Source organism: Aethalodelphis obliquidens, unplaced genomic scaffold (assembly GCF_003676395.1).
Source record: "Aethalodelphis obliquidens isolate GAN/ISIS:26980383/991018 unplaced genomic scaffold, ASM367639v1 scaffold70, whole genome shotgun sequence".
Taxonomy (NCBI): Eukaryota; Metazoa; Chordata; class Mammalia; order Artiodactyla; family Delphinidae; genus Aethalodelphis; species Aethalodelphis obliquidens.
The window spans coordinates 6,293,355-6,317,452 of NW_020838014.1; the positions used below are offsets into that span (position 1 = coordinate 6,293,355).

General features: G+C 39.6%; 1 protein-coding gene across 1 annotated transcript in view; it reads right to left on the reverse strand.

Annotated features, from left to right (window-relative positions):
• The window catches only part of SPAG17 (sperm associated antigen 17), a 218,300-nt gene that overhangs the window by 190,261 nt on the left and 3,941 nt on the right, over positions 1-24,098 (reverse strand). Inside the window, 2 exon segments of the mRNA XM_027091011.1 lie at positions 837-920; positions 1,526-1,666. Of these exon segments, the coding sequence (XP_026946812.1) occupies positions 837-920; positions 1,526-1,666 (225 nt within the window).

Below are 24,098 nucleotides of genomic sequence, written 5' to 3' on the forward strand. Positions count from 1 at the left end.
CCATCATGAAATCACCCAAGAACCGAGACACATAAAAACTTTATTAGTTACCACTGAAATAAAGTACAAACAAGTTCGTCTTGAAAGATCCCAGAATCTTTATGCTTTCGGTCTGCAGAGTCATAAAATAGTACCTGACAAATTTTAAGTGATATTCTAATTAATCACTGGATTTTTATAGTTCCTTGTAAGCTGTAAGTTGGATATTAACAAGACAGGGTAAGAGGAAAGCCCCTGTACTGAGCCTGTGTTCTAAGTCCTTTGCACAAACCCACTGGTCAGCCAGGCCAGACTTTTGCATCTGCTAGAAACGGAATGGACCATTAATCTGAAGATTATCCTTACTTTCACAATGATTAAAGTAGAATGTAAAATGGACACAAAGTTCACAAATGGATGGAAAATTATTCCAGTTGTTTCTCTGTCATGTGCAGGAAGCACCTTCTGGGGCATTTTTACATTGTTTCTTTGGTAAAACTAACACTTTGTAATACACTAATAACACAACCCCCTTTAATACCATCACATACTCAGTAATTACCATGAAAAAGTATGGTCCAACACTTTCATATACACACATTTCTGATTTATATTCTTCAATTGGATACAGTGACAGTGTAGACAATCTGGGACAATTTTGGTCCTAAAGGGGGATTTTGTTAAAAGGGAAGCAGATTTTTTACACGCCCACCATCAGGAACAAACAGCTCCAACAATGAGTGGGAATTTGCTTTCAAAGAATGAATTAAATTTTTTAAAAGTGACTATAAAATTATTACTTCAATTCTTGTTTTCTAAAAGTTACAAAAATCTCTTCAATCAATACGTTCACCTACCTCACAATATAAGGGAGCACTACCGCTTAGAGATTTCTTTGCCTTTTTAGATGTACTTCCAAAAAGTGCACTTGTTCCATTGATCTGTAAGAAAATTCATCTATAATGAAAAAGAAAGGCTTTCTTAAAGAATCCTTAGATATATGTAACTTTCAAATACCTCGGTGACTTGAGGGGTTGGGGAACCTAGCAAGGAAGAGATAGTCATCAATTAATTCAAATATTTACAGTCACTTCGGTAAGCTGTTAGTAATTATATGAGGCTGTGCTATCTGACAGAACTTTTCTGTGTTATCATTCCCCTCTAACCTCTGACAGCTAGGATTCTCTGGAGGCTTCATTTTTCCAGTTAGTTATGGGCTTCCTTGGAATATTAAATAGTTTTTTCTTTTATTGTTATTGAGTCTTTTATTAAATAATTCCTCACAGAACCTAGCATGGAGCCTAGTATGACCTCAGACATTTTTGTTGAATGAATGAATGTGGAAAGGGCAACATTCACCGATAAAAAAATAATCCTTCCAGATTAGATGATTCAAATTTATTCCAGCTAAGTGTTTGTGCAAAGTAATGCACCAAAACTTGCCAAACAGCCCAAGAATATGATAGTTTTATTTATTTCATTATTTTATTCTATTATTTTAAGAAGAAAGTCTCCAAGGGGCTTAGGGGTGGGAAGAGACAGGTACCTGCTGGAGAATGTCTTGCCAGGAAACCATACTGAAGAGTCTGCGCTGAGGAACTTGGACAGCGAGGGTGAGGGCTTGAATGAGAAGCTCATCCTCAACTCGGTTTCCAACGACAAAAGCGATGGAGCTCTTCCAGTCATTCTGTGACAAAATCAGAAGGAATTAGATTCTAAGTACTCCTGGCTAGGTAATTTTGTATCAAAGGCTTCCATTGAAGAGCAGGATAATTGTCCTATAAACCTTACCTTTAAAGACAGAGTTGACCTTACAGTGTATGTGGGTTTCTGATTCAAGCAGCCGCAAGGTGGCAGTATTGTGACAAATTTCATGCAACTTGCCCAAAAAGCATTTTTCTTGAGAAACAAGGCCTTTTATTTTAAGGAAGACAATTTAAAAAAATAAAAAAATAAAAATGACACATTTTCATTAGAATGCTGTGCAAGAATAATTTGGTGTTGGAAAGTAATAGTTCATTCATATGTTACAAATGTACATGAAGATACAACCTCCAAGGCAGAAATCTTTGTTTTGCTTCCTGATACATCTTAAGACTCTAAATACTGCTAGGAGCATAGTAGAGGCTTGATAAATATTTGTTGATTGTTGGGTGATATTGAACGAGTTGCAAAATGGGCTTTTTTATAGGAGGTAAAATTCAATCCCAGAGTTTTTGTAAAGGACAGAACTAGAACACATCTTTTCCTCCTAATGTAACACAAAATTCTCATTGCTAATTCACATATGGGTTCTTTCCACTGTCAAGAAATAGACTGCAATATTAAACTTGGACATGAAATTCTTTGTCGAATAGTGTAAAGAAATAAGTTACTAAAAAACAATATTCTTATTCAGTAATCCCTTTCCCTCTATTATAATTTCTGTTGGGAAGAGGCAATTCTCTGGAGGAGATTAAGAATGGAATTTACCGACTTTCCCATTGTGTGGTGCTGAGGAAGGCCAAACTCATGCAAATCAGGTCTAATGCTTTTGAACACTCACCACCTTATGGGAAGATGGACCAAGCAAACATGATACAGACAACAGGAAAGAGAGATAATAATAAGGGAGGGCACTCTGGCCCTGTGACCTCTTTAGACCTTAGTTTCTCCATTTATAAAATAAAGGGGTTGGACAGGGCAATATGTAACCTTCCCTCTAGTTCCACTCCAGAGATCTGATACAAATACAGTAAAACTCCCCCTTGGTCAATTCCAAAACAATGTCTAAGAAGATTTGGAAAGACTTTACACAAATTTAATGAAATGCATAATTTTACATGGTTCTCTCTGGTTTCTGTCCAATTCATAGTCAGGGTAGTGACAGAACTAGAGTATAGATGGGAGGAAAGACCTTAGTACAAATTCTTCCTTACCATCAAAGGTAAGGAGGAATTTGTCCTTAAACTTAAGAATTTGTTCTTAAACTTCTCTTACTTCTCTCCATGGAAACTCACTAACCCTAACTACGTAACAAAACCCACACAATTTTCAATGCTATCACCAAAACAAAAAACACACATAAAAGCATAAAAAATGTCTATTTAATCTACAAAGTATGTATTTGCGTTTGTACACGTGTACATGCATGCATGTAGGTGTGGCTCTGTGTTTCCCTCTGTTATACTGAGTTTAAAATCTTTTTTTGTTTGTTTACTAATTCACCATAGGAAGATTGAGCATCTGTTTTGCAAATAGCCTGATTCTGAAAAGCAAGTATGATATTTGTAACACAGTCTTCTGAAAAAGAATTCCATGATCACAAAATGACCTTTCCCCACACTGGATGCCTTTCTTTTCTCTTGTCTGCTCCCTCAGTCAAAACTGCAATTACAATCATCATTAAAGAACAGAAATCTTTCATTCCATAATAAAGCAGACGTGGTTCCTGAACAGGCAATACCTTGAAGTCCCTGTCAGTTACAGTTTTCACCACTGAAGATTTTAATGACCACCTCTACCCCCTTATCCCACTCCCTCTTGCAAATTTCCTTGCCAATATTCAAAACTAATAGTGACAAGCAATGGCTGCCTCTCAGCTCTTTGGGGGTCAATTCAGAAAGAGGGCATCGTAATCCACCATCCACCCATTAGTATCTGGTATCCAAGATGGGTGTTGACTATTTCAGTCCAGAAAAAAGGGGTCGGGGGAGGAGGAGGTAGGAACTAACAATTATTGAAATCTGCCATGTGCCAGGCATATGTTATCTCATTGAATCCCTAAGTAATCCATTTAAATAGGGGCACTAATACTTTATAGATGGAAAAACAGAGGCCCAATGAAGTGAAACACCTTGTTCAAGGTCATTTTGGCAGAACTTCATGGAGACCACATACATGGCTCACAATTTGGTGATCATTTCAGAATAGTTTTGAGAGCAAGCCTTTAGGGTCAGAATGCCTTTCCATAATCCTTAAATTGCACCTAATGGCTACTTTGGCTACAGTAAACCTAATAGAAGGAGATTTAGATCACATGTTAAAGTGTACAGAACCTTCAAAAACAGATGAATGTATTAAAACCTTACAACGTCTAAGATTACTTTTTTTTTTTTTTTTTTTTTTTGCGCGGTACGCAGGTCTCTCACTGTTGCGGCCTCTCCCGTTGCGGAGCACCGGCTTCGGACTCGCAGGCCCAGCGGCCATGGCTCAGGGGCCCAGCCGCTCCGCGGCATGTGGGATCCTCCCGGACCGGGGCACGAACCCGTGTCCCCTGCATCGGCAGGCGGACTCTCAACCACTGCGCCACCAGGGAAGCCCCTAAGATTACTTTTTATCAATAGTCGTTTTACAAAGGCTAAAAGAGTTTGAGGGAATTTCCCAAGGTGGTCTCTCTCTTCAAGCCCGTTGCTCTTGCTACTTTGCACTCTAGGAGTGTATCTTAACATAAGATCAGTTCCTCTGATTCTTGGCACTGTACTGAAACTTATGGGCTCCCTGAGATCACCTTGAGACAGTCTGCCTGCATTAGAGCAGGTCCAGATTTGTTCATGTTCAGAGCTCTCTACAAGGCCCATTGGGAGATGGGCCATGTCTCCCCATTGGAAGGGGTCTCAAGAGTCCAGCCCACTTTCCCATCTGTACTCTCTAGCCCACCAAACTCCTGCTCCAATAGTTAGATCTATTTGGCAAAATAGGACCCATGGAGGACTCTGTTGGAGCCATGGATTAGTGTTTAATCACATTGCCAGAACCCAGGGAAGCATGAAATGGACTGATCAGACAGTAATAAAGCAAAGATTGCTTGCAGGGAAGGATGCGCTCACTGGCATGTTGCACTAGGGGGCAGCGAGATGCCAGGAAATGCACAATATTCTCATAACAGAGAGCAAAGTCACTTCTCTGTGTCTAACTGGGGAGACTTGTTAAGTAAATGACACTCTGCAAATACAACTTTTGAGCTTTTTCTTAGTATTTCAGGATAAGGGTAGATTCCAAGTCTCTCCTAACTGGCACCAGTTTTAGAAATAGGAAATTATTTTGGAAAACATTCAACCCAATTTAAATTTGGCAAAATACTATTAAAATACACCCTTCCACCCATATTCCACCCCAACATGCAGCTAAACACAGCCGTTAAATTTCAGTTCACAGGGCAGCAAGAGAAATAAGTACAGAGAAAACAAATGTTGACCAGAGGGGAGAAATGAAAGCATATGGCACAGAACCTGATTCATCACACTCGTGAGCCCTGCAGGGCTCCTACCTGTGTGTGAATTTGTTTAAGACAGTTCAAGAAGCTTGGGTGTAATTAGTAGCATAAGCCTAGAGAAAGAAAACATTAATCATTTCAGGAAAACTACACACTAGATGTATCAGTGAAGGAAGAGGGTTTTAGTCTGGCACACCTCAAACACCTTAGGAAATAAAATCAGCTTTCTATTGCCTGGAGACATCAACTGTACATGGTTATTGCTGAGTCTTGCCCCCTAGCAGTTATTGATAAACTCATTCAAAGGACGGAATGAAGTCGTGTATGGACACAATCCATTACCTTTTATTTACTTTATCAGCCTCACCTAATTTGAAGCCTGGCAGGAGGGCGTCCTAACCTAAACACTTAGACCCTAGACTTCTATGGCAAGAAAGTACTCTCGTAAATGCAGAGAATCTGGCTGGCTCACGCGAGCCCACTGTCCCAGAGACACAGGGTAGATCCAGAACTATTTTTCTTTCATATACTGCAAATTCTCCAAATTTTACTTAGGGTTCCTATATTCTAAGAGAATTACCAAAACCCTCTCAAAAATAAGTGAAACACTGCACAGGGAACTTTATTCAATATCCTGTGATTAAACCATAATGGAGAAGAATATGAAAAAGAATGTATATAGATGTATAACTGAATCACTTTGCTGTACAGCAGAAATTATAATAACGCAACATTGTAAATGAAAAATACTTCAGTAAAATAAATTGACAAAAAAGCAAGTGAAAAGTAGCTTTTGGATGATGACAGTGAGATTGCTTCCTTCTATTAGCACAAATAATCAGCTGATACAGGGGAAGACAAGGGCAGACACGTATGTCTGCTCTCTTCTGCTGCCTTTGCTAGTGTGTCAGGGGATCTGTTGCCCTGGATGATCAGAGGTGAGATTCCCACAGTCATCCACCCTGAACTGATCAGAGCCTATGGAGCTCTATGACACGAAAGCCCCAAATAAAATCAATGCAACATTGAAAAAGTCAGGTTCTGTCAAGAGTTATTTAATACCGTGCAGATATGCAAAGCTGTGCTTTGTCAATACTCTGCTGAAAGGATAACCTTTTTGTTAAGTAGATTTACTGCCAAATGGACAGGGATTTGTGAATGTCTTTCTCATACCGGGTTTTCCCTTCAAAAGGAGTCTTGGATCTCCATCAGCAAAGGAGTGTTAGTATGGGCTGTTGGCCAGCAGAAGAAATATTTTTATTACATTGAACTGGCTGCTCTAATCGTTATTTGTTAAAAAGGGATTCTAACTGTAAAATGAGTCGGAAATATGTTTAAAAAATGGGTACACATTACGTAACAAACAAGAACAATATAAAGGACCAGGATATGCAGTTTGACTGTCTTTACTAAATAAGTTCTCATTATAGACTCTCCTTTAATTATAGGTTCCTCACAATTCATTATAAAGACTATTCTTTGACATATCATCATCATGCTGTTATAAGTGCTCCTTATTTAGGAATTAGTTCACATGGCTGTCACATTTTCTCAACGAGATTGTAAGCTCTTTAGGTTGGAAAAATTGTTTTATGTGTTTTGCAGCTCATAGTGTCCAATAGTGAATGGAAAACAGAGCAAGGCTCTCTGTGTAAATATCTGTTGTTCAACAGAGAAGATGCTTAGAATGACAATTTTGACCCTGGGAATCATAAAGCACTAGAATGTCAGGAAACTGAGCAGGGCATACATAGCCTTGAAGTCCTTCGGGAGGAAAACAGACTGTATCTGATCTAACATTGTTCATATCAGGGTCATTAACAAGGGTGTGAGGAGTTAGACCCTGCTAAGACATTCCTCTGCTAAAACATGTTTCCTGGGAGTGACTCAGACTAGCAACCAGACTGGCAACCAGGGGAATGAGGCAGCTCTTCCTGACAGTAGGGAAAAGCCAAGGACTCACATACACACATGTGTGGATTATAAAACCATTCCTCCCATCTCTTTCCTTCTTCCTCCTTTCTCCCATCTCCCATCAAGAGATGATGTCCTGCTCCCTCTTCCCTTCCACCTACTGCCTCTGGGCTGCAAATTCTATGATTCCTTTCTCTTTCAAGACCCCTTTGATATTCTTAGAGCTGGATTCTATGGTGGAAGGTATCAGGGTAGGGTGGGGAGAGAAGGAGCCACACATAAAATGAACCCTCTAGGTCCAGAATCTGAACCTGACCCTTGTCCCCTGCAGCAACACTACCACCGGGGTCTGTCTACCCTAATCTTCTGACCTCGCCCAAGGGTGTGCTGGATCTGATTGCCCACAGCTCTTCCTGACCCTGTTCAGTGGGGCTGTGTTGGTAACCTGAAACTTGCTGTGGTGGGAGCATTTAAACTAAGGCAATGGCAAATGCTACCAATAAGAGCTTTCCTCCTGGAGAGCAGGTGATTAAACATTTGCCAGCACATTGAGGGCCCCCATCCCAGGAAGGCCTGTTGGTCTAAGGCCGACTTAGAGATGAATTTGATTTAAAACGCCAAGGCTGTCTCTGAGAAAATACTGAGGGCAAAGCAGATTCTCTCCATCTGTTGCCCCTCCCAACCCCAATACACATTGTGCAGCAGTGTGCTGCTATGTGAATTCATAATTAAGTGTCTGCTGATGCTGTTTCAGGTGTGGCCCAGCCTTAAGCACTATCCTTCAAAATGGGCTCTATAAAAACAGGTGACAAGGTAAGGACAGAGAGGACACTGTGGGAAGAGCAGGACCAAGCTACTCCAATGTTCTCCTTGCCTCTTGGCCGTCTCAGGGGTCTACTTCCACACGCAGGATCTGAGCACTGGGGTCATTGCCATGGGAGGGCCCCAGCACCCCTTGCCCATAGGTGACGAGGCGCCCTCATATTTTGGTGGCCCCTTGGAGAAGGGGTGGTGGCCCACAGGTCATTGTGGCATAGTAATTAAGAGCCTGGACTCAGGAGACAGAATGCCTGTTTTTGAATCTCAGCAAACCAGCTGTGTGTCCTTGGGCAAGTTACTTAACTTCTCTGTGCTTCATGTATAAATGAGGGTAACTACAGTACCTACCTTTTGGGATTGTTGTGAAGACTGAATGAGACAATCTATAGAGAATCTTTCTGAGCACAGCACTTAGCAACAATCATAGCCATCATGATGGATATTATTTTGGGGGCTTCTCCTTGGGTTAGTCATTAGAACAAACATGGTTGTTCCATACATGCTGCTTCAAGTGTGGAAAGCTTAGGGGTGAATGCAGAAAAAAAAAAATCAAACAGAGTATCAACAGCTGCCTCATAAGTGACAGTCAACTTATAAAATAATTTTCTCATTGATAACAATAAACTTGTTAACTAATATATTTTTAAAATATTTTAGGTCTTTGGAAGAGAGGCCAAAAATCATGAACACAGGATATTTAAAATTCTCCAGGTATAGAATTCTCAGAGCTGTGGGAGAGGATGTGAGAGCGAGGCAGGAGGGAACTTTAAATCCTTTTGCACCTGGTGCAGGTTTGTCAGCGATGTCAACCTATCATCAACTGTGAAAAGACATTGATTAGAGTTAAATAAGGAGTACAGAGGCTGACTAAGGAGATGATGAGTTCTGAGGCAGCCACACAGAGGACCAGCTACCAGGCTGATTTTCATTAGAGATGGGGGCCTGCTTACTTGGTTTTAAACAAATAAGAACTTGGCTTTGAAATATATCAGGTAGGGCTAGTTCTTAAAAACAAAAGCAAAGTGACTGAAGTTTATTCTTGATAGAGAACCTTAGTGCATCCCTCTCTCCAGATAAGATGGGCTCCCTGACCTGCTGCTATATCCTGGCTTCCCTGGGCCCTTACAGGTGAATTTCTAGAATTCACCATCCCCTTCTCCTGGGTAGAATACAATTTACCCACATCACCTCCTATTCAACTCAGGGCCTTAATAGTTGATTCTGGTAACTGGATGAATAAATATACCTCAAGGCTTTAGTGAAATTTAGTATTTAAAAAAATACTTTAAAAATTATTTTTTAAATTAAAAAGTATATTTTTCTTTCCAAACTATCTTCATTTTCAAAAAAGGAATCCCAGTGACTCCCTGCTAAGGAGACTATTTTAGGCAGTGGGCTGGGCCAGTGTAAAAGGCTCCCTTAGAATCATACCACCTGGATAACTTCCTACTTTGCCCATGTGCCTGGCATATAGTAGCATTCAATAAATGTTTCTGGAACTTAGCAGCCAAAACCACACACTACAGAGAATTTTTACACATGCTTAGTATGAGAATGCCAACTAAGTATGTGGCATTTTATCGGCTACGCTCAGCACTTTGGAAGGAACCATGTCTCTGAATCGCTGAGCATTTGAATGAAAGGAAGAGCATATCCTCTGGATGTTCAGACAACACTGTAATGTCTTATATTCACTGATGAGAACTCAGAAGCCTGGAAGCATCTTTACTGTGTATGCACACACTACCTGTCTGGTGTTCCTTGTCTTCATGAATATTAAACGTCATCACTAGTTAAAATTACTGAAGTTCTAGCACTATTTACAATAGCCCGGAGATGGAAACAACCTAAGTGCCCATCATTGGATGAATGGATAAAGAAGATGTGGCACATATATACAATGGAATTTTACTCAGCCATAAAAAGAAACGAAATTGAGCTATTTGTAATGAGGTGGATAGACCTAGAGTCTGTCCTACAGAGTGAAGTAAGTCAGAAAGAAAAAGACAAATACCGTATGCTAACACATATATATGGAATTTAAGAAAAAAAAATGTCATGAAGAACCTAGGGGTAAGACAGGAATAAAGACGCAGACCTCCTAGAGAACGGACTTGAGGTTATGGGGAGGGGGAAGGGTGAGCTGTGACAGGGCGAGAGAGAGTCATGGACATATACACACTAACAAACGTAATAAGGTAGATAGCTAGTGGGAAGCAGCCGCATGGCACAGGGATATTGGCTCGGTGCTTTGTGACAGCCTGGAGGGGTGGGATAGGGAGGGTGGGAGGGAGGGAGACGCAAGAGGGAAGACATATGGGAACATATGTTTATGTATGACTGATTCATTTTGTTATAAAGCAGAAACTAACACACCATTGTAAAGCAATTATACCCCAATAAAGATGTTTAAAAAAATAATAATAATAATAAAAAAAAATTACTGAAGTTTTGGTGTAAAGATGCAGAGCTCTGAAGTGGTATCGAATTCTGCCTCTGTAGTTCCTCTGCTAAATGACCTTGGATCTATCTTTGTGACTCAGTTTTCTCATTTATAAAAATGGGGCTAACAATAGAAACTTCCAAAGGTTGTGGGAAGTCTCTAATGATAAAATATATATATTGAAGCATTTTGTAAGTTGTAAAGCTACATGCAAAGGTAAAATATTAAGGCATGCAAAGAAAAGATTACAATTCTCCTTAGAAAATTTTGCAAAAAATGGGTTAAAACAGGTGATTATTTCTGTAATTTTGAATTTGCATATGTCCTGAGGATCTTCTTTGGACAGTTTAGCCTCTGAGCTTAGGCTGTTTGTTCGTCTTTTGTTTTTCAGGGTTCTTGGCTCATCCCAGCAATCTCGTACATGAGTCTAATTCGGTTTTGCTCCATGCATCAGAGAGTTTTAAGACAGCTATTAAAACCACATGGAAAAGCTTTGCAGGGAATTCTACTCCACAGAGAAGCCACAGAAACCACTACACACCTTAACTATCTCCCCACCCCCAGAGTTGGCTAAAATTACAGCTCCATTATGTTAGTACAATCCAGCCAATTTTATTGCTTGGAGCAAAATCTGAGGTCCAAAATGAACTTCAGAACATAAAAAGTAAGGCAAACCTCAAAAGGAAACAAGCTTCTTTGGGTTTTCAAACAAATATTACATATCAGAGGCATTCTTCTAACGGAGGAGACCAAGCAAAGCCAAGAGGAGTCCTGCTAATTGCTCCACGAATGTAAAGTTGGAACCAGGGACTCACCCCAAAGAAAGGAGATCTCTTTTCATCATCAGATATTAAAAGCTACAACCTTTCATCAACTCCCTCCTCAGACATGAGACCCCTTTGTGCCTTCCTCGAGTCCCTTCAGTGTTGAATTACTATCTTCCACGTTAAAAATTAAGATATATTTTCAGGACTCAATATGAGCTCATTAGTTATCCTAATTTAGCCCTTTCCTTTTTTTTTTTCCCCACCTTCCTTTGTCTAATTAAATGTCATTTTTTCCCTAAGCATTGGGACATAGTCCATGAACTTGTATGGCTTTGGCACTACGGCTACACAAAGGAAACAAAACCACCAATGCTCTTTCTAATGAGCCATCCACGCCCCATAGCTGCTGCTTGGTTTGTTACATCTCACTTGTCATTTGTTCACTACAAAGCCACCGATACAGTTTAATTTCTACATGCATCTTGAGTGAGTGCGGAACACCCAAGGATACTTCTGACTATCACAAGGATATAAGACTGTCCTGATTACAAGCACTCTACCCTATTTGCCCCAAAATTCAATAAAATGTCTAAGAAATGCCAATATTTTGGTAACCAAATTTCATTCCCTATACAGTCCCTAATACTTGGAAGCAGAACAAAAATTCTTTGTCTGACCACCTGCTCTGATTTTTAGGTCTAAAGCCGTGGTCTTCAAATTATGATGTGGGAAAGAAGGGACGATCCCAGGCAGTATCAGATCTTCTAGATACCTGAGTTTGTGTCACATTAGTAGGGAACGATGAGACTATCCAAGCACTCCCTGAGGGTGTCAGAAAAACTATGAGAGTGTACCTTGAGCAAGAAGCGTGGTAGAGAATCTGTGTTCTGCCTCAATTCAACAAAAAAAAGAGGCGGGGTTCAACTCAACCAGCATTTATTAAATTACTCTGGTTAAATGTCTGAGATGTAACAAACTGTAAAGAATACCCCAAAATGACTAAGATAGGAGTTTGAAAGTGGGCAAACAGTGCTTATACATGAAAATAAGTTCCTTAAAAGGTCTTTCCCTTGTGCGAGCTACTTGGCCACCCAGTTGCTTTGACTGGCCTGTCAAAGGAGTTAGGGTGCGTTGCTCCCCAGATCTCGTTCTGTGCACAGCAATCCTGACTTTTCCAGCTGCCCAGGACCCAAGAGTTGTTCCAGGGACTCAAGAGGTGATGGAGATCTGCCTCTGAGTGAGGAAACTGGGGTAAAACCTCCAAATCATCAAGTGAAGGGTTAAAGGTATTGATTGGTACCAATCATTTCCTAGTGGGAGGGCAGATTGGAGTGTGGGTGGTATCTGAGGCAGCTCCTGAGATCTTTTTCCTAGACTGCTTGTAATTTCCTTCCGATCTCCACTCAACTGTCCCTGTTGTAGGGAAGGGTTTCTAGGAGGTGGACAAGAAGGTGAGGTGAAGGAGAGCCAGGAGGGGAGGTGTCACTGAAGCCAGAAGAACAGTGGTGTATGTCGTCAAAGGCAATTAGAAGGTTACCACTGACCTTAGCAAAAGCAGTTGTACTTGAGTGAAACTGCTTCCCACTCATTCCTTCCCTCCTGCAATCCTATACGCCCTCATAATTCACATATCTCCTTTATAATATGAACCTCACATGGTTTAAGGACCACATGACAATATATTCTAAGTTAATGATTATGATAAATTTCAAGCCCTAGACCTGGTTATGGTTATTAATTTTCCCTAACTACATAGGTACATGGAGTCTATTTATTGGTTACATCAGGGCAGTAATTCATTATAATTATTCCTTTCCTATTGATTCCCTAATATAGTCCTTACAATAGCTCTTTCAATGTTATAATGAAAAGACCACTGGATTTATCAGAAAACCTGATCATTAGTCCTGATTCCAACCACGTGGTCTTGGAAAAACACTCATGTACTCAGAACCTGGACCTTAACAAAATAATACTTACAGTAGGGAGTCATTCATTCATTCAATAAATATTTACTGAGGAGTTACTATGTGTCAAACATTGAAATGGGCATTAGGAATAGAATGCATAGGCATAAGGCATAATCACTACCCTTAAATAGCATCAGCCTGGGGAAGAAAAATCCACAAATAACGGAGAAAAGAGATTATAGTTAAAAGTATTCCACAAGAAAGTGCTGTATAACGTATCCATTTCTTTTGTTATATTGTTTATCCTAATTTATTCACTAATAACTTTTGCTATGTGGGTACCTATGCTACACTGGAAATGAAGGATGCAAAGATTAATAAGACAAGGGAAATTAAAGGAAATGAACTAAACCTGTATTTCTCAGCATGGTTAGACTTCAAAACATAATGATGAATTTAAAAAAAAGATAAATTGCAGAACTGGTAAGTACAATATGGAACCATTTGTATAAATTTAAAAAATCATAAACAATATTACATAATATTCGTGGATATAGATAAATCGATACATAGATAGGCTCAGAGGATATGCATTCATGACAGTGTGTGCTCCTAGGAAGGGAGAGAAAGGAATGGAACAGGGGCTGGGGGTAAGGACAAAGTGTTCTTCCATTTTTTTCCCAGTGTTTATTTTAAAAAAAGAGAAACTAGCAATTGTCCCGATGGTACAAATGTCCTTGTTATATTACCCTTTGTGCGTTCCTGCATTAAAAAAGAAGGAAGTCTTTGCTCTCAAAAAACCCACATTCTAGTAAGGGAGGCAGATATGTGCACAGTCATAACATAAAATGATACAGGTTTTACTGTTGACCGCATCTCTCCCTGCGTCTTATGTCCCTGCCTCACGGGCAGATGCTGATTGAAGAAAGAATGGAAGGAATTCTTTGCCTATGTCTCTTGTTTGTCAACCTTCTATCTACACAGTGGCCACACCTCCACCTCCTCAGAAGAGCAAAGCTCTCTTGTTTAGGTTTCTTCCCCTTTTCACATTCTCTTCTCAGTACGTCCTTCACCAGTCTGAAGAACTTGCTCCTTTTTCTCGGGCTGAGGGAAAGATTCTGATCCTTTCTCTTTTGTACTAGAGCAAATGACCCACTTTCCTTTGACCTGCTTTTCCAGGTTGTTCCGTCAATCCTATCTCTCCCCCTCCAGTTTTCAATCCCTTCCTGCCCTCTCCTCTCTATCCCATTTCACAAAAGCATAGCTATCTTCACCTAATCCCAGTCTCCCCGCTAACCATTTTCCATAGGATCTTCTTTTCTTCATAGTCAAACTCCCCAAACATGGGACCTAGCGCTTGAGGCCCTGGATCCTGATAAGCCACAGTATTGCTCCCACCTCCCTCCCTCACCTCCACCACCATTCACTCTATTGAAACTGCATCCTTTAGGATCACTAACTGTGTCCTCATCACCGAATATGGTTGCCTTGCTCTGTTCTCCCTAGATCTCCATAGGTGGGGACTTCAAACGCCATTTCGTGCCCTTCTCCCTGGACGGATGTCCATGACACAACACTGTTCTCATTCTGTCTTTATTCCTGTGGCTGTTTCTTCTCTGACCATCAGGCTCTTTCCTTTCTTTCTACCTCATAAATGAGGACCTTTAGATATTCCATAGAATTCTATGCTCAACCTTCTGTTCTTCTCCTGGCACATTCTCTCTATTGGATATTCTAGGTCCTCCCACAGCATCCACTCCACTTCTCTACTACAATCCCTAAGTCGATGCCTCCAACCATGGACTGTGAGTTATAGTCTATGGACTTCCTGATGAATTTCTACTTTGATGTTCTACCATCATCTCATACTCAGAATGTCTGAAAGCTGAGTTCTTTACCTCTCTGTATACCCTAAAAACAAAACAAACAAAATCCTATCACAAACAGTAAAAATCATCCAAGTTCATTTAACTGAATTGGTCAGTTTCTGAGACTTTCCATTTTTCCCAGTCATCATGCTTCAAATCCTCCCTCATTCTCCTTTTGTATATGCAATCGCAGTTACTTTCTTTCTAGAATTTCTTGGATCTGTCATTTCCTTTTTATTTTCATGGTGATTCGGCTAGTTCAACCTATAACCACCTCAAACCTAGACCACTGAAAATACCTTCTACAGGGTCTATTCGAGCCTCCAGCTTCTTCCATCTCTAACCTATTAATTTTTTCTAAGAATCAGTTTAATCATTTCATGCTTCCCTCACAGAAAGTATTTTAATTGTCTAACTCTTAGACTCTAATGGGATAAGTCCAAACTCTATCTTACTAGAATTCAAAATCCTTTACATTCTCTTCCCCACATATTTTAAACACCATATCTCCCACTATTTCTAAACTCTCACAGCTCTCAAATTGTTCTATGTAAGTTCTTGAGCCTTAATTTTGCCATGTAAATGGGAATAATATTTTTAGAGCTGTTGTGAGGATGAACCATGACAGTGTGTGTAAAGCACCTAATCCAGGGCCTAGTGAGTGGTTAATTATGTATCACAAATATGTCATGTGTTTTCTCAGCTCTCTGTTTGCTCAGCATGGTCCTTTTATACAGAATTCCTTGCTTCCAGGTGAAATTCCTGCTTCACCTGTGGCTCTTTCCCTAAACATCTCAGCCCAGCAGTGACCACTGTGTCCTCTGCTTGCAAACTCATTATCAGTACTATACTAGTAACATAGTACTTACATTGAGGTCATGATATTAGTGTGGGTCTTCAGCTGTAGTGTGCATGAGAATCATGTTTGTTAAAGTACAAATCGAAGTACAAACTATGCTCCACCCTGAGTTTCTGATTCAGTAAGTCTACGGTGGGGCCTGGGAATTTGCATTTCTTATAAGTTCCCAGGCGATGCTGTTGCTTCTGGTCCAGGGATTACACTTTTAGAATCACTGGTGTCTATGTTTTCTCTGATTAGCTCTATGTCTGTGTTTTCTCTGATTAGCTCTAGGTGGCAGGAATGCTGTATTGTTCCTTTTTCCATTGACCCATCCTCCCCTTTCTATACATCCCAGGTAGTACACAGGGCAGTAGTTTAATACAAAAGGAACAAATGTTTTTCAGCTGAATTTAATCACTTACTGAAGCTATGGTCAAACTCCATATTTACTAGCTGGTTGTACTCAGTCTTAAACCATTTCCAATATTTAAAAATCTACTGAAGGAGAATGTCTTAGTGATGTCAGGTAAAGAACATATTATTTGTATATAAAAACCACATTAGATATAGATATAGCCTCAAGCTTCAATTCTTCGTTAGTAGAGAAGTATATGGACTCTAGGAATTTAATAAAGGAAATTATTTCTATTTTCCTTTGGAATGCATTTTTAAAGTTATACTTTGGGATGTGCCCATCTTACATTCTGGAAATTCAGAATGCTTTAAATAATTCCCCTATGAAAGTATGTTTCTGTGTCAAGGACCACTCTCTGCCTCCTCTGAAGCCTAGAGATGGACTGGCAGTGAGGGGGATTAGAAGGAAGGTGTCCATACCAAAACAGGACAGAGGAAGAAAAATAGGGAGAACTTTCAGAAGACATTAAAAGGGTAATTTTGTCCCCAAATCTGGGGAAGATAATGGTAGGCAACTTAGTAATTGCTATTCTCCCCCTGGCTCACCCATGACTCAACTGCTACTGGGCTAAAGATACATTACAGAAGGAAGCTCCAGCTCCACAGCTGACCATGTTTAGGGCTTGGAATTGACCAGTGGGGTACGTCTACTATAGACTTACATAAGGAAGATCTAGGAAGGCGTCCATCTTTCCTAGTTTGATTTTATTTTAATCCCACTTTCTCCAGCCCAAACTGAACAATTCAAGATGAACAATCTTTCCTACTTAATTCATTTGAAACATTTAAATACAGTTCTTTTGTTTCAAGGTGCTTGTTCGTTTGACCGAAAATTTTCATTGACCAAACTAAGTTGGATAATTTTAAAGACTTTTTCTAGCAGCTAAAATTCAAAGTAGAAAGGAAACTTTCAACCTCCTCGATTTTGGAGGAACACTGGCTTCTATAAAATAAGACTAATTAGAGACGCTGATGAGGTCAACATGGAGACAAAGCTAAAGAAAAAATGCTGCCAAGGAGGCTGAGAACAAACTTCCAGTGAAGCCACCAAGAGGCTCTTTGTGTGGTATACGCTGTGTAAGATGAGAGAATTTCCTCAGCTGCTTTGAAGACAGTACTGATGAGGGTATAGCCAGAGGTCCAGTTCCCATATGGACTTCACGTGACCCCAAATTCTGCTCCACACGACCAAAATCTTTGGCCTCTAGACATGATTGCTCTTAATTACTGAACACAAGAGGGACTAAGCAAAAACCTTTCTTCAGAAAAACAGATCATCATTGCTTTAAATATGTTTTAAAGTGTATACCCTTCTGAGCAAAAGTGACATCTTCATCACAAAGAATAAAATAACACATTCACAGTTATTTCCATCTCAAAGGTTGAAAATATGGTCCTAATAAATCATTTTTCCACAAACATTTTCCTAGGTTGGTGCTAAATTTCTAAGATATGCATGACAAGTTAAACAATAAACATTCTCTAATGCTTCACCTTTATGATTACAGTAACAACTGTGAATAATGAAACGCTTTCTATCCTTGCTCAGCCATCTAAATACTTGATGTGAAGACAGAGGTAGCTGACATAATGGAAAAGAATATGAGAAAGTATGTGTGTGTGTGTGTGTGTGTGTGTGTGTGTGTGTGTGTATGTGTATAAAACGGAGTCACTTTGCTGTATAGCAGTAATTAACACAACATTGTAAATCAACTATACTTCAATAAAAAATTCAAAAAAAAGACAGAGGCAGTTGAAGTCAATATTCCTAACCTTTAACTAGTTTAACCAAAACTCAACTATTAAATACATATATGGAGTCATAGACAGTTTTAGAGATCCCATGATTTTTCATTGGTGCTTATATAATTTGGGGGATTTCCTCTCCATTTCTATTCAATATATCCTGCCTGAGTAACTGTTACGCTGTCTGTACCACCCAAGGCCAACACACTATAGTTAGCAAAAACACAATAAGAACAACACAAAGAATCATGATCGTGAGGGGTGAGGACAAGAGGAAGCCAGGAAACAATTTATTTAATTTTAGAAAGCATTTCACAAGTTTACATACCAAAAACATTGAGTTACCATGGAAGTAGAGGAAATGTTTTGTCACAGAGAACTGGCTAAAAAACAAAGGCGAAGTTAAGCAGACATCTCTCTGGATGGAGAAGTGTTAACAGCAGGGAGCCCTGGGAACCTTCCTCGTATATGTCTTATTCAACTGCCTTTATACAAAATACGTAAATAGTTACAGTGAAACACAAACTTTCAGAATTTAATGTTAGGCGATTTCTTCCATTGCCATTTAGTCCAATTCCTTCATTTTGCAGATGGGGGTAAAAAATCTATGACATGGAGACTTGGTCAAGGTGACACAGCTAGCAAGAAGCACGTCCCGATTCCTAGACAATGGGCCTTCCTCTGCCACCCTGCCTTGGCTTCACCGGCAGATGTTGTGACAATGACATTGTGCCAAGGGGACAATTAAACACTGCAGGGAGATTTCACAAAGCCTTCTGAGTTGAGCAAGCATGTGTGTCAGATGAGATTCAGTGTGGAAAATATAAGTAAATGCATTGAAGAAAACATAATCTAAACTCCAGTCAGAAGTTTAGAGGCTTTATATGACCCAGCAATCCCACTCCTGGGCATATATCCGGAGAAAACTCTAATTTGAAAAGACATGTGCACCCCAATGTTCATTGCAGCACTATTTACAATAGCCAAGACATGGAAGCCATCTAAATGTCCATTGACAGAATAATGGATAAAGAAGATGTGGCATATATATATAGAGAGAGAGAATACTACTATATTAGTAGAATACTACTCAGCCATAAAAAGAATGAAATAATGCCATTTGCAGCAACATGGATGGACCTAGGGATTATCATATTAAGTGAAGTAAGTCAGAGAAAGACAAATACCGTATGATATTACTTGTATGTAGAATCTAAAATATGATGCAAATGAACTTACTTACAAAACAGAAACAGACTCACAGACATAGAAAACAAACTTGTGGTTACCAAAGGGGAAAAGGGGTGGAGGAGGGATAATTTAGGAGTTTGGAGTTAGCAGATACACACTACTATATATAAAATAAACAACAAGGTCCTACTACACAGCATGGGGAACTATATTCAATATCCTGTAGTGAACCATAATGGAAAAGAATATGAAAAAGAATATAGATATATAACTGAATCACTTTGCTGTACACCAGAAACTAACACAACATTGTAAATCAACTATGCTTCAATTAAAAAAAAAGAAGTTTAGAAGCTTTGATGATCAGTTACAGGAAAGGTGCCTGTATGTAATGCTTCCCCATAACCAACAGCTTAATGTGCTGCAGTTCCATTGAAATGCCTTGGCTCACCAGATGTAGAAAAAAGTGGGAACAAAATAGAAAACATTGCCCTACAACTGTACAAAACCAGAGGGTCTAAGTACTTGGAAAGTTGTGTTGAGTTTTGGGCATAAAACCTAAAAAGAGATTGAATAGCTGGAAAGAGTCACAAAATGGCAAATAAACTGGTTATAGGAAAAGAGGGACTTCAATGGGAGGACTGACTGAAAGAAATTTAGGAGAGAGAGGGGAAACTATTACTATACAGTAATATAGTACTGAGTACAGCCACAACTACTGAGCCCACGCGCCACAACTACTGAAGCCTGCACACCTAGAGCCCGTGCTCCGCAACAAGAGAAGCCACCACAGTGAGAAGCCCGCACACCGCAACAAGGGGGAGCCCCCGCTTGCCGCAACTAGAGAAAGCCCGTGTGCAGCAGTGAAGATCCAATGCAGCCAAAAATAAATTAATAGATTAATTAATTAAAAAATAAAAGATAACAATCACTGAAGTAATTTAGTGGAAGGAGAAAAGTCAGTAGGGACCAGAATAATGTGATTAAGCTCCCTTCTGGAAGATATAAGGGAGGGTTTTAATGAGAAGGAGTTGGATGGAGGCAGGGAGATCTTCAGGCCAGGAAACTACATGGGAAAAGTCAGTATGTGCCTGGGGATACTACAGAGACCACTCAACTGGGGTAAAGGAAGATAAAGACGGATGGGCAGAGAAAGACCAAATTAGGCAGGGCCATGAAAGCCAGGCAGAACATCTTGCATTTTATCTTGTGGGTAACTGGGAGCCAATGACGGTTTCTATGGCTAGAGCTGAAACATGGTCAACAGTCACCATTTCTTAACATTTCCCTAGTATGTTGCCAAACTCATACTGGCAACACTTACGTTTTACTTGTATTTAATATTTTTCATGTGCTATAAAAACAATCACGTATACCATCTAGGTAGATATTTTGACGTGAGAACTCCCTTTGGTTCCAAACTCATTCAAATAATACATTTTTGTCTAAAAAGATAAATTATAATGTGAGGTTATGAAAAGTCCATTTCCCTCTTAACATTCTTCCTAGCAACTCAGTTGTTTTCATTGGCCTTTATTAAAACAACCTTTGTGTGAACTGGCAATCTGTTTGGTAAATATCAATGAAAGCATATTTCAGAAAATATAGTAATAAAATCCAAGCCAATTTCAGAAATATGCTTGCTGCCAGACATCAGTCTTCAGCTCATGAGGATTTCCAGTAAGTCTTACACATTAACATGAGAAATAGCTTACTGTTTAAGATCAAAAAAGTTGAAAAATTCTTCACTGCCTCTCAAACGTTATTCAGGGGGTCTGTCCATAATATGTATTTCTCTTTTGATAAACTGCATTTATAATGGTTTCAAGCACTTCAGTTCAATTGAACATTTTTCCTCCCAAACCTACTGAGACTGCTTATTATCATTCTAGTATCTATATACTTTACAACTTTAAGAGGTCTGGAGTATTAATAATTTCAGCAATACCTATCTGGAACCCTTATCTACTTTCCAAACCTTTATAAGATAGAAGCTTTGTTCAAGACTCCAAGGAAATTCTGTTACTATTTTTCAAGTGTGCACAACTCAGCTATTGTCACTAAGCTACATTTAATAAGAGAAACATATTATTCCTCAGCTGAAGTCTAATGAGGAGGAGAAACTGCTAACTATATGTTCTAAAGAGCATTCACTTAAATGCCTCCTGGTTGGCAGATAAAATATCTCTGTGAAGTGAGATGGAATCATTGCATAGTTCTTTTGGGGGTACTGTTACAATCAGCCTATATATCTGCTATGATGGTTTTTTTATATAAATGTTTTCTGTCCCTTCCTCTTCTCTTAGAAAACATCTCCTCAGTCTAACTGTCCTGGTTTCTACAATAAAGGTTTTTTCATATTTCAAAGTAAATCAGTGAATTAATTACGTATAGAGTTTGAGTGTGGTTCTGTGTGCCTATAAACGTGCTGGTCATTGTAGAGTAGATATAAGGAGTATAAGATATGATTTTTCTGTGAAGCAGCTCACATTACATCAATACTTGTGCTTTATAAAACATAAAATGATAGCAAATAATTCAAGGCATTCTCACAACCAAGGACTGAGTTGTAAAAGACAGAGCCTAGATCCAAGGTGGGGGAAGATAAATGTTGGTTAGGTTATTTAGGAAAGCTCACTGCAAGGCATGGCTTTATGAGAGCCTCGAAGAATGGGCCTGACAAGGGGAGGGAAGGTGGAAATTCATTTCAAGCAAAGAGACTAATATGAGTGAAAAAGCAGGATGCAGGGAGTGAACTCTCTTATTGAAGGGTTATTAGATGCCAGATGTGATAAAATATTTATGAAATGAAATAAATATCATTTACTCCTCACAGCAAATCTTTGAGGTGGATATTATTATCTCCATATGATAAGAGGAGAACGAGACTCAGAGAAGGTAAGACATTTGCTCTAGGTCACCCATTAGGCCTTTCAAAATCAGGATTCGACACCTAGGTCTACCTGGCCCCAGAGCTGGGGCTTTCTCCAGCAGCTCATTGCCTTCTTTGTGTGTCTATGCTTCAACGAAGAGAATGTCTTGCCTCTAGCTATTCAATGTGATGGTTAAATGGGAGCCAGCTTAGGGCTTCCCTGGTGGCGTAGTGGTTAAGAATCTGCCTGCCAATGCAGGGGACACGTGTTCGATCCCTGGTCCGGGAAGATCCCACATGCTGCAGAGAGCAACTAAGCCCAGGTGCCACAACTACTGAGCCTGAACTCTAGAGCCTGTGAGCCACAACTACTGAGCCCGTGTGCCACAACTACTGAAGCCCGCATGCCTAGAGCCCATACTCCAGAACAAGAGAAGCCACCGCAATGAGAAGCCCGCACACCGCAAAGAGTAGCCCCCGCTCGCCACAACTATAGAAAGCCCGTGCATCAACGAAGACCCAACATGGCCAAAAAAAAAAAAAAAAAAAAGGAATCATTATTTAAAAATATGTGGATATTTGTATTAAAGAAGAGTTGAAGGCTTAATCAAGCAAAATCTTAATGATAAATATAAGGCAAATGACAATGAGTATCCATTCCCTTAAGCTGGGTATTAGGGACCTGAAATCATCATTACAAAATGAAATCAGTGAATTGGAATAGTGAGGCTGGCTGGGTTAGGGAATGTGTAGATTGCCATAATTTTTTTTCTGTTTTTTTTTTTTTTTTAACATTCTCTATGGTGGGTCACAGTAAGAGAATGAAATAATTGCTGTGCCAATAGTTGGTCTCACAAGTTATGGCTGCCTTCTTGCTACACCTAAAAAGGAGAACTTAAACTTGGAGCAAATGAAAAGAAATAACCATCTTGGATAATTTGAAAATATGGAAGTACTTAAGAATTAAAACTAACAAAATCCCAAACCAAATCGACTCAAACAAACTTTGGAGAACCCTCAAATTCTGAAGAACATATTTGGGACAAAAGTCTATAATACCTTAAAGAAAAAGAAAAGGGTTTGTATCTGGCTTCTCAATATTCACTATACTGGTATCATGCTGTCACTTAACACAGATAACATTGTGAGGATTTTCCCCACTGTGTTAACACAAAAGTCTTGATCATAACACAAGATTCCATTTGAAACACGTAGCTCACTCATTTTGAAGCCACGTGACAATCTGTAGGCTTCTAAAAGGAATGGCTATGCTGTTTGAACAATTTTGGTAAATTTTCCTAAATTTTCATGAGCAAAGCTTCTACTAATCTCCCCTTCCCCAGCATCACCTGCTGTGTAGGTTTGCAAGAAATGGAGAAAATCAGAGTTGATTACAAAATCTCTCAGACCACAGTAAGATCAGCAAGATGGCCAACTAGAAAGCTCTAGGCCCTCTGTCCTTCACAGAAACATTAGAAAAACAACCAGAGATTGACTAAAATAACTTTATAGGAGCTCTGAAACCAGTCAAAGATCTAAAGCAACCAAATGAATGCCCAAAATCAATAAAAAGCCACATTCAATATGGTAGGAAATTGTGTGGCACTTCTACTCTCCCTTGCCCCACCCTTTCTCTGGAGAGAGGACAATCTTTTCAATAATTCGTGCTGGGAAAACTGTATATTTACATGCAAAAGAATGAAGTTGGACTCTTACCTCATACCATAAATGAAAAGTAACTAAAAATGGACCAAAGACCTAAATGGAAGGCAGAAAACTCTTAGTAGAAAACATAAGGTAAAATCTTCATGACTCTGGGTTTGGCAATGATTTCTTTGATATGACACCAAATGCATAGGCAATAAAAGAAAACTTAAACTGAACTTCATCAAAATTAAAAACTTTGTACATCACAGTACACAAAGAGTAAAAAGGCAGGGCTTCCCTGGTGGCGCAGTGGTTGGGAGTCTGTCTGCCGATGCAGGGGACGCGGGTTCGTGCCCCGGTCAGGGAGGATCCCACATGCCGCAGAGCGGCTAGGCCCGTGAGCCATGGCTGCTAAGCCTACGCGTCCGGAGCCTGTGCTCCACAATGGGAGAGGCCACAACAGTGAGAGGCCTGCGTACCACAAAAAAAAAAA